Source organism: Palaemon carinicauda, chromosome 37 (assembly GCF_036898095.1).
Source record: "Palaemon carinicauda isolate YSFRI2023 chromosome 37, ASM3689809v2, whole genome shotgun sequence".
In the NCBI taxonomy this organism is placed as follows: domain Eukaryota; kingdom Metazoa; phylum Arthropoda; class Malacostraca; order Decapoda; family Palaemonidae; genus Palaemon; species Palaemon carinicauda.
The window spans coordinates 16,190,866-16,203,365 of NC_090761.1; the positions used below are offsets into that span (position 1 = coordinate 16,190,866).

General features: G+C 35.3%; 1 protein-coding gene across 1 annotated transcript in view; it reads right to left on the bottom strand.

Annotated features, from left to right (window-relative positions):
• The window catches only part of LOC137628994 (uncharacterized), a 25,355-nt gene that overhangs the window by 236 nt on the left and 12,619 nt on the right, over positions 1–12,500 (bottom strand). The window contains exons 2-4 of the mRNA XM_068360247.1: positions 7,557–7,868; positions 751–922; positions 37–168 (exon numbers count right to left, since the gene is read on the bottom strand). Of these exons, the coding sequence (XP_068216348.1) occupies positions 37–168; positions 751–922; positions 7,557–7,860 (608 nt within the window). The 5' untranslated portion in view covers positions 7,861–7,868. The remainder of the gene's footprint in view (positions 1–36; positions 169–750; positions 923–7,556; positions 7,869–12,500) is intronic.

Here is a 12,500-nt window from a genome sequence, read left to right on the forward strand (position 1 = left end):
GAGTATTCATTTAATATTGCATGTGCCCACTCTTACCTGGCGTACTCTACTGAGTCCTTTATCATAGGGAACTTCGAGGAAGCCCTCTGAAGTTCGCAGATGGTGCGTTCTTTGCAAATGTCTTCGTCGACTTTCATAAACGCAAACACTGAATCGACGGGATCGATGCTGAAAGGGATAAAACAATACTAAAAAAATAAATTTAGTTGTTTAGAATCAAGAAATTATTGTATTTGGATTCTTGAGAAGCAGACGAATAACCTGTTCATGTAACAAGTGTCACAAAAGTAATTACTTTTCTAGTTAGTTGTGATAATTCTCTGTAAGAATCAATTTAAATGTAGCTTCGGTTTCTATTAGCAAAAGTATAGATTTTCAGTCTACAATTCATCTTTGATATTTTATCTTATTATCAGTACGTTATTTGTGATGCTAGCAATTAATCGAGTCATCAAAACTATCAATGTAAGTGATTATATTTTCAGTACTTTGATCTGTTGAGCTTATTTTTTTTTTTTTTTTTTTTTTTACGAGCAGTATCTATTCCCCCAAATAAGGTCACCTGAGGGAATCAAATTCGTTGTTCAATTAACAATTAGATCATAGTAATCAGTAGCAAAAGAGCAGACAATTTAAAAATGATGATAACGTCGATGAATTACATCGAAATCTTCCGTTGGTAAGGAAAGCCTCTCGTTCCCTGACCATTTATGTGCTGGTATCCCAGGTAAGGGTCTTCAATTAGCGTACCTGTTCAGAACTCGTTCCATGAGCGTAGAATCCAACATAAATTCCCAGTTTTCTAATGACGATAGACTGCGTGCGTTGAGAATAGGAGCTATGAGGATGTCGAAAACAAAGTAGACGACAGCAAAAAGGAGAAGTATTGAAGTCATCAGTGTGGCCATTACCGTGTAAAGATCTGTAAAAGAAAACAATTATTTTTATGCTGGAGAAAGGGACGTGGATAGAATTTATGGATTGGGTTACATAGCCCGACGTCGGGACCTGCGAGGCCATTCAGCGCTCGACCGCAAATGTAAATCTCTCGTTATCTTACACTATGAGGTAAAAGTATGAGGAGGCTAGACAGCAAGATGCAAGAAAAGAAGCGGGAACGGAAATTAAAATAGAAATAGATATAGCAAGTGTCTGGTGACCGAAGGAACAGTGCAAAACACTGAAGTAATGCATACAGTTCACCCCATGAGGTGCACAGACGATACACCTCCTCTTAAAAGGATTTTGATCAGTGAAAAGAATATTCATACTAATCAGAAACAACAATAAGCCTAACTATAATATAAACTTTGTGAATTTCCTTCTAACCAGATAATCAATTTGCAATTCCTGAGTGAATGAATGGCTTCTAGCTTGAAAAGTTTTCACGCATTAAGATAAGAGGTTTAATGACTGATATTTGTTATGATGAAATTCCGTTTATATAAAGATGTCCTATTTATAATGTACCGGTATTTGTATGGATATGTGAGTACAGATTAGATACTACCGCTAGAGAGTTATGGGGTCTTTTGACTGGTCAGACAGTACTACATTGGATCCTTCTCTCTGGTTACGGTTCATTTTCCCCTTGCCTAACACATGCACCGAATAATCTGGCCTATTCCTTACACATCCTCTTCTCATGACAACGCAGATTACCAAACAATTCTTCTTAGTGCACTGTCATTGTTCAGTGGCCACTTTTCTCTTTGTAAGGGTAGAAGAGACTCTTTAGCTATGGTAAGCAGCTCTTCTAGGTGAAGGACACTCCAAAATCAAACCATTGTTCTCTTATCTTGGATATTGCCATAGCCTCTGTACCATGGTCTTCTACTGTCTTTGGTTCGAGTTCTCTTGCTTGATGGTACACTCGGCCACACTATTCTATCTTATTTTTCTTCCTCTTATTTTGTTAAAGTTTTTATTGTTTATATGGGAGATATTTATTTTAATCTCGTTGCTCTTCTTAAAATATTCTATTTTTCTTTGTTTTCTTTCCTCTCTGAGCTATTTTCCCTGTTGGAGCCCTTAGGCTTATACCATATTGCTTTTCCAATTAGGGTTGTAGCTTAGTAAGTAATGATAATTATAAAAATAATAAGAGAAGTGTGTACATAAGTGTGCAATATAATGTGAGGGATTGGGTCAATCAATTTATGTTACGAATGAACCTTTTGTGTAGGTATATGAAGCTAACTAGGTGTATGTTCTATAAAGTGTAGAACACTTGTAACTCGGACTCAAATCGAATTAATGTTTATTTCTCTTATGAACACTTCTGAATTAATAAACTAATGTATAAAAACTCAATAAACTGAAGCACATGGGGTGAAATATTTCCACCTGAATTTTACAATCTTTGGGCACAGGATTAACGAGAACAACTTTTTATTGTATTATTACTTTACAAAATTTACCTTTAAAGGTTTTCAGCCTTGCAAGTATTGACAACTCTGTGTGAGCCAATTTCATGTGCAATACTTTCTTGAAAAATAATGTAGTTATCATTTGGTATTCTTCTATGACACTTTCGCCTCGAATACAGTAGGATTTTGAACTACTTGGCTATGTATCATTATAAGTAATGACAAATGCAATGTATTAGAGTGACGTAATCACATAATTATCAAAATAACGGATGGAAGGACGCGTGGATAGACCATGCAGCGTATCCGGTATATTTCAAAGGACTGAATGTGAATGATATCCGGTTATGAGCACAATGGAGTAAATATAGTCACTTTGTCACGCATGCTTTACGTATCTTACCTTTATCCTCAATGTTACTTTTTTTCGTGAAACCTTAATTAAGCAGGTGTAGATAGATCCAACGTTAGTGGATTTCCTTTAATTACAGTTTTGATATTAAAAAATAAATGAAAAACACGAAAACAATACGATTACGGATATATGGAGGAAATAAAGATTTCCATATTTTGCAAGATAAAAGTAGGCAAAGATTGGCGTATCAAATTGACTCTCGAGGTTGGTATGTCAGCATATTGCAAAATACTCTATCTATCACGTGTCACAGGATAAACTAGAAAACACTCTGAGAGTGCAGACCTCCGCCACGACAGCTTGTATCTCGAAACAAGCTTGCCTTTCCCAGAACCAATCTAGACAGGAGACGTATTTGAATTCTGTGTGATAACCATGTGCGAACTTGGGGTTAAGGTTGGGATTAATTCGGTCGACCTTGACCTTGACCTTTGACATAGGACTTTATAAATTGAATCAAGATTCATGATTCAAATTGACTCTCAAGCTTGGTATGTCAGCACATTGCAAAATACTCTATCTATCACATTCACAGGATAAAACTAGGAAACTAGGAAAGAGGGCAGACCTCCGCCACGACAGCTTATATCTCTAAATCAGCTTGCCTATCCCAGGATCAATTGTAGACGTATTTGAAGTCTATGTGATAACCAAGTGCATATTTGGGGTTCTGTTTAAGGTTAATTTGGTTGACCTTTTGCTCGACCCCAGTCTTGACCTTTGGCCTAGGACTTTCAAAATTGAATCACTTCCACGTCTCAACATAACATTATTAATCCCTGAAAGCTTCACTACTCTATGAGTAAAATTGTGGCCAGGAAGTTGTTCACAAACAAACAAACAGACAAACAAGGGCGAAAACATAACCTCCTCCCAAGTTCGTTGGCGGAGGCAATAACCTAAAGCAGTTATGCTTTGTTTAACGAGATGCTGTACTGTATATGTAGAGGGGATTTGCCTCATGACTCAAACCGGATGGAAGTTGGGTTACTGTCTGAGGTAAGTGTATCAGCAGAAACTACCACAGCAGATTTTCTGTTTATATCTTTTGACATTATAACCTCTCTCTCTCTCTCTCTCTCTCTCTCTCTCTCTCTCTCTCTCTCTCTCTCTCTCTCTCTCTCTCTCTGCACTTATAGAAAGAATTTCCTCTGGTTTTTATTCCTTAGGCAGAGTGATTTCGATATCATAAACTATCTGTGATTCAACATTTAAAGATATGAAAATCTCGTGTATATATATATATATATATATATATATATATATATATATATATATATATATATATATATATATATATGAATATACACACACATATATATATATATATATATATATATATATATATATATATATATATATATATTTGTATATATATGTGTGTGTGTGTATAAAGTATGTGTATATATAGGCATATTATATATGTACATATATATATTGAGAGAGAGAGAGAGAGAGAGAGAGAGAGAGAGAGAGAGAGAGAGAGAGAGAGAGAGAGAGAGAGACCCACATATTGCTCCCTTGAATGCAGGTGAATAGTATGCATCAAAAACATTCATTAGCACACGAACACACCCGAGATGTACTTCAGCACGCACGAATATAAACATATGATAATTACAGTGTTGAAGTGTCTTCATTCTAAATTAAATCCATCCTATAAATAGATTTTAATTGACAATAAAATACGATTAGGTGGTTTTGAGGCCGATAATGAAATTATGTAATTGTCATTCTTTGCTAGCTATTATTTGCCATCGTTATGATAAATTTCAAAGGCTAAAATAAAATACGTGGACTTTTTTTGGAACGAAAAGAAAAAAAAATAGAATTGGTATAATTTCGGTTTTCAAGCCACCACAGACGAGCCTTTTCATACAAATGTTGTAGAAAAGCAATAAAAAAAAAGACCAGTGACCAGTCACTTTTGAATCTTCAAGCAAGATTGCGATCAGTGATGAACCATTGAGTGACGCAACAGTGACGTCACTGGGTTCTTATTTCCTCCTTCCCTCCCACACACTGAGCATCGCCTTTCGCATCACCTACCTCCCGCAGAGATGGGCTCTTCGCAAACATATTTTCCTTTACTTTTCCCTCTACCTTTTCACTATTTCACAATTTTCTACTCATTTTCAGATATTTCTTAATCTATTTTCGCCACTTTCCACCCGTTTTGTTTTTCTTCTTCTCATTTAGTAAACAGCATTGCTTTCGAAGGCTTGGCCACCACTCAGAGAGTCTGTTTATGGTCAGCTCCTTACTTTACAAGAGGGAGAGAAATCTATCTAGTCGCTAGAGGAGCTTTGCATTATCGCATACCAAGCTAACCTCGCAGTTTTGTTCTTATCTTAATAAAATGGTATGAATTTTATCTTTGCTGTGCTATTATTATTATTATTATTATTATTATTATTATTATTATTATTATTATTATTATTATTATTATTATTATTATTATTATTATCAAGACAATAACAGCCAAAAACTACATTGACCAGCTAAACAAACTCAAAGTTAATAGAAAGTATAATTATGCAATAATGATGATAAATATTGGAATGAAAAGGAAAATATAATTTAAAAAAATATACATGGAGCATATATCTGTAAATGTATGAAAATGCTAAGGAACTTCCTTTAATACACAGTCTAATGAAATGATTGAATTCAATTCCAGAATATACACAGCACTGCTGCACTAAATGATTTATTTTTATCTATATTTTCCAAATATTAGTTGGAACATGTTTTCATCTATGATATTTTCTAATTAGGTTGAAATCTGATAGGTTTTCTATTCTAAGATACTATAAAACAGACAAATATGTCATCAAAGTCAATTTCCTTAAAAAAAAAAAATGGCTTAAATAAATCAATTGGGATAAAATATAATATCTACATAATGTGTTATCAATTATAATAAAATATATATTTCTAATTGTGGTTATCAATTATGAAACTATATCAAATATTCATCACGAATCTTCCTCATTAAAACCCATTTATATAAAAATCGTAAATAAAGATATCAAATACTGAAGCGTTTTTATAACTAAGAGCTACATTTGTGACAATTTTGTACCAACCGTGCGTCACACGATCGTACATAGTTCATTTTGTGAATATATTATGCTTGTATCTTCGCTCTTCCCTCGCACTAAAAAGAACCAGAATAAACATATCTGCTTTTCTCCTCTGTAACAGTGTCTGTTTTTGAACATGAAATTTCTTGTTGCTTTGAGCTTTTGTATATAAAGGAGTGTTCTATAATAAATTTACTCAGTTTCTTTCATATTGTCTTTGAGTCACAATCTTCTCTCGGCCCGTCACAATTTCATGCTAAGAAGATTCACTGGTTAGGGAGAGATATAAAATGTAGCATCGAACTAATCACATTAATTCTCGTTTAAAAAAATTCCAGTCGAACTTCACACTTATTTCAATCACTCTCTAAATGTCTGAATGACAATAAGATAAAGACAGAATCTACTACAACCATTGACTCTGAAGCCTCTGTACCATGGCCTACCACTGCCTAGGTTAGAGTTCTCTTGCTTGAGGATACATTCGTGCACACTATTCTATCTTATTTTTCTTCCTCTCATTTTATTGAAGGTTTTATATTCTATGTATGAAAGGCCTAATTTAATGTTGTTATTGTTCTCAAAATGTTTTATTTTGATTGTTCATCACTTCTCTTATAGTTTATCTATTTCCTTGTTTCCTTTCCTCACGGCGCTATAAGCCCTTGGGCTTATTGTATATTGCTTTTCCAACTAGGGTTGTAACTTACCTTGTAATAATAATGATACTACTACTACTACTACTACTACTACTACTACTACTACTACTACTACTAATAGTAATAATAATAATAATAATAATAATAATAATAATAATAGTTATTCTTCATACCCCAAGAAACGTGTCCTCACTAACAACTCACAAATCGTACATTCATCATTTATTCCGTAAAGATAACTTTCTAACCCAATTCCCTTTATCCTTATTTTTTCCCTTTGAGAAGTAGGTTTATCGCACCCCAGTCGCATCTTTATTTATTTTTTTTTCCAGGATGAAATAGTCAGGGAATCTAGATATCTGCACCAATGGCCTTATCCTAATATTTATTGTTTCTTTGTCATACTTATAATGTTTCTCTTATATCATTTCAGATTTTACTTGATTTATATTTTTCGTATTTTACTTGATTTATATTTTTCGTAAGCTCCATTTCTACTATGCGATGCTATTTAGTTTAAAATATCTTATAAAAAAAGCAGGAATATAATTAAAAGCCTCGATGTTCATTTTTGTACTCTCACATTCTATTTGAATAGAATTATGCTAATATTTTCGAAAAATACTGGAATAGAAATTCTGTGGCTGCATATTTACAAGAAAAAGCTATTGGTAATATCAAAGTTAATTTGAACAATTTCTCAGAACTAATTCCTTGAAATTCAATTATGTCATACAAAAGAATAAGAGAAATGTTTAAATAAATTGCGCTCTAGAACGTGAGAAAATGGACTAGAGAAAATCTTTTTCGATAATATTCTTGAATTTTTGTCTTTTGGAAAAATACTTGAAAAATTTTCCCTGCTATAGGATAAATGCTATCGTGATCGCCAACAATGTGTAATTATGTTAATGGTTTACAATAATACTCGTTGTCCGAGGAAAATAATCTTATATGATAACCGAAAATACTTTAGTGATTATAGAAAGAAAGAAGAGAACGGCGACTGAGTGACACATTACATTACCTACGTCATCAAAGTCGTCAATATCTTGTCTGGCGGAGAATTCAGGTTGTTTGCCAGGACGTGAATCGACCTCTATAACTTGGCTCTGTCTCCTGGGAGCTTCATTTTCCCTTCTGGAAGCTTCATAGGTGTCTGGAATTCGGCCATCTACGATGGAAACCTGGCTAGGTCTGCTGGAAATTTGGCTGCGTCCTGGAGCTAAGTCATGTCTTCCGGGAAATCTCTGGATATCTCTTGCGAAAGTGTTAGTCATGAGGGCTAACACAACTAGCACTGAAAACGGCACGCTTGTCGTTGGTGTCATGATCCAGGCTGGAAATGTAAGTGAAAAGTTACTTTCATAAAATTTTTGATGGAGGTTGAACTAGAATGACAAGTGGAAAGGAAAGGGAACTTGAGAAATATCAATGGGATATAACAATATTATTGTGAGTTCCTTGGTGAGTGAAGATAAAAAAAAAATGGTGAAAGTTAAACGTGTTCGCGACAAGCATATGATAGTAGTGTTTTCAATAGTGGAAGATAATGTAAATATAATTTCACCATGCTTGACCCAGATGGGCTGTAATGAGCAAGAGAAGGAAATGCTTAGGGAAGAGCTGTGAACAGCAATTGTTATAATAAAGAATGGGGGTGAAAATAATCGATGGAACAGAAAGAACTAGCTATGTTTAAAAGAGAATAAATGGATATGGGGAGGTACATTGAGACAATAGAATTGGAGTAGGGAATGAAAATATCGTCTATGTATTAAGAATGGCAAATAGTTTAGAACTACTGTAGTATGTACGAAGACTTGGTTTATACAGGCAGATCAACATTTTGTAATGTACGAGAATGGTAGAATAAAGTGAAAAAGGTTAGCTTATAGGGAGGAGGGAAGAGGGAAGCAGTATATTAAATGATAAAGCAATTCTTGATGAAGCACATGTAAAACAATATAGGTTGCTGTTGATGGATAGTTACAGTGACAAGTAAAAAAATACAAAAGTTTGAACGTATTCAGAATTAAAATGTGAGATCTTAAAGAACAGTGTGAGAAATGCATCCCATTGGAATAAATTTAAGAAATGGGAGAGTGGTAGAAAAAAAAAGTTGATAATATGAAAACTACTTTTGTGAAATTTGTGAAAAGTGCACAGGAACAGATGGGTGGTTAAGGGTTGTTGCGTGTCAAAAATGGAAAGGAGTTAGAAATGTCTTCAAGGATTGGCAGACAAGGCATGAATAATATTTTTCGAATATCGAACTATAGATAAAAGCAAACCATTTTCAGGACAATTAGGACATCATCAAGATAGTGAAAGCAATAGTTTGCCTCATGATGGTGGTTTTAATGATGGGCAGATTACTATAGATGTTTGTTAAACACACACACACACACACACACACACACACACACACAAAGGAACTGGGTAGATAGGAAGGATGGACTGACTAAAATAATAATAATACCAATTCCCTAATATCGCAAGAGGGTCTGTCCCTCTCTTTTATTCTTTTCCTGTACTTCTCTTTCTCCCTATTTCCTTAATCTTTCCCATCCCGAGTACCTTCCTTTGAGCTCTAAACTGGATTGTATCCAGGGGTACTCTTCCTTTCCCCGTATTCCCCACTTCCTTATTATTATTATTATTATTACTACCGGAAGGATGGAGGGACCGGTGATAAAGATAAACACAAACTATAGCTTTATAGTAGGCTATGGTTGAAATAAAGACTGGAAAACCACCCGGTGCAACAGAGGTTCAAATTAAAAGTTAAAGGTTCTTGGTAAAGACGAAGGGAAGAATTGATACTGGAAACGTTAAGGGGAATATGGGAAGAAGAAGAGACACCAAATGAAAGGGAAAAAAGTCGGATGTTGAATGTGTTTAAGCAGAAAGAAGATAGGATTATGTGAAGTAATTATAGATGATTCAAATAAACAGAGTATTTAATGAATATCTTAAAAAGAAAACTTAGAAAAATTATAGTAATTGTGACGACTGGCGAACAGCGGTAAGGTTTTATTAAAGGGAGAGATACAGATGTAGCTGTCTTTAAGATGAGACAGTTACAGGAAAAGGAGATAGGAGATCGGAAACTCCACTGATTTACCGAAGGCGTTTGTTAAAATAGGGAAGTAGTATCTTGGTGTCTATAAAAGTAGATAAGGTCATGAAAACTTCAGGTTGGTCGAAATGACGCATATAAGAACATGGACAACAGTAATGATGGTTTTGTGGCAAGACAGAAATTCTTAAAGTTACAGCTGGTTTACATCAAAGAATCTTATCGCTGTATTAAGTGAAAGGGATTTGCTATATGAAGATGGTATGGTAATAACGGCAAAGAATGAAGAACAATGGCAGAGAAGAATAAGAGAGCGGCAGAAATCTTTTGAATGGGGTGGTATGAGTATATGTGGGCAAAACTAAAATTATGGTGCCCAGCAAGTTAAAAGGTTTAAAGGCCGCGCATGAATGCTAGAGACAATGGAAAGTGACATAACAAACAGGATAATGCCCTAGTGACTGACCATATATACTGTGCATATTATCAGCACCCAAGCTCCCACTCCACCCAAGCTGGGACCAAGGAGGGCCAGGCAATGGCTGCTGATGACTCAACAAATAGACCTATAGACTCCCCGAAACACTCCATTCGTGTGTTGCAGCGACAAAAGGAACTAGCGAGTTTGAGCGGGACTCGAACCCCAGTTTGGCGATCACCAGTCAGAACGCCACCACAACCCCAAGGGAGAAAATACAGTATTTGTACTTGGGATCTACTTTAAACTTGGAGGGAGGACTGGAAGTTGTGGTTGAAAGTAGGATAAATGTAGCTTGGGAGAAACAAAAGAAGGCGGCATGGGTAGCGTGAGACATAAAAATGCTAAAATAAAGGTATATCAGACCAGTGTTGATCTATAGGAAGATCATATAGCATCTTGCTTTTCCAACTAGGGTTGTAGCTTGGCCAGTAATAATAATAATAATAATAATAATAATAATAATAATAATAATGGCCGGTATAGTAAAGATTACAGAGATGATATGAGTGAACACGACTAAGATGGTGTGGGCAAGTGTTGAGGATGGATAGCAGGGAGGGAGTGAGGAGGGCTGTGGAGGAACCTGGGGGAGAATATCAAGAGGGGGACAGAATTAGATGGTGAGATAAGGTGAAGGATGATATGGAGAGAAGAGGTTTGATGGAAAAGAATGCTTTGATAGAAGGCATTGGAGAGGGCACATCCGGCAACCGAGCCCTTAATGTGGGGATAACGGTGGGGGAAAAGAAGATCTATAGTTAAAGACATATATACTAAGAAGGAAGCTGAATAGAGCAGAAATTAGGATATAGGTGGGGATTTTGGAGATGTTCTGTAAGAGACTAGAAAATGAAGTAGTAAGGAGAAGTGCTGCGGTAGTGAGGATTGTTGAACATAAAAGTAGAGATTGAGATGGTAGGAGTCTGTAGTAAGGCTGGGTGAGGGTGAAGCAGTGAAGAGGATTCGGTCGTAATTTGTTAATGGTTGAAGGTTAACATGCAGGCAAAGTATTAAATAGTATGATAGAATAAAGGAGGATTTATAGAAGTGTTTGATGGAGGAAGATACGTTGGTGGAGAAACGCATCAGTGAAACCGGGCATTGAACTGAGGGTTAGCTGTAGAGATGAAGTACCAAAATGGATTATCTCTGATTACGTAGATTCAAGTTGGATAGAGCGTTTTATGTCTAAAATCATATCTAATCAGGCCATGAATGGCAAAATTTCAAAACACTATATTTAGTTAAATCAAGTGTTACAGAAATTATTTTTATACATATAAGTATACGTTTTTTATATCCTCCTCTCTATTCCCAACCAACATTCCACCTCTCTCTCTCTCTCTCTCTCTCTCTCTCTCTCTCTCTCTCTCTCTCTCTCTCTCTCTCTCTCTCTCTCTCTCTCTCTCTCAAAAGGAATTGGAATAAAACAAGTAGGATATCATGTCTCAGAAAAACAGTAAATCCAGTATAAGCTTAAGTGATCTTCAAGAAGCATCATAGCTGTCTAAGAAAACGGGACAAATAAAAACTTAACATATCAAAGAATTCATAGGTTATCAAAACCTATCGAGTAATGAACGGTATTATTATGATGTTACTGAGATCCATAAAATCAAGATTCTATAAAAGTAACTCAAGGATCTGGAAAGTAACAAAAAACACCAGTGGCATCACAGTCAGTACCTCAAGTCAATCCTCTCGGGAACTGAGAATGTTCGACACCTGTTGTTGTTGTTGTTGTTGTTACAGGTTTCCTGGAACTGGGGTCAAACACTGTCTTCTGTAAAAATGTAAGACCTCTAAGAACAATTATGCTTGAATTTTGAAGAATTTCCAAGTGACTGATGTGGACCACCGAGCAGCAACCTCAGTCCTTTGGGGAATGTAAAAATGTTGCCTTTTCTTTCTTTTACTTGCAAAGGCTCGTATGATAATCCTATCGGTATGACGTTGCTTTTTAATCCATGATAAATTATTAAACTAAGCACCAGATAAATAAGCCTCTTATACCCTCATACTTTTGCAACGAGTTCAACAACTTTCATTAACTAAAGCACGGCAGAAGTTCAAACTTGCAGCGAATGTTTTTTACGTTGAACAGGGTGACACAAATCTCTTTATAAATTGTATATGACAGAACTTTTTTTTATTGTTGTTAGTAATCTTAACATATTTCATATTATTCATTAATGAATTCTCATGTAGTATATTTATTTCCTTATTTCATTTCCTCACTTGGCTATTTTTCACTGTTGGAGCTATTGGGCTTATAGCATCCTGCTTTTCTAATTAGGGTCGTAGCTTAGTTAATAATAATAATAACTGTATGGATTGTTCTTAATGCTAAGGGTTTAAAGGTTGCTCATGAATGGCAGAGGCAAGGGACAGTAACAATGCCCTTGAGA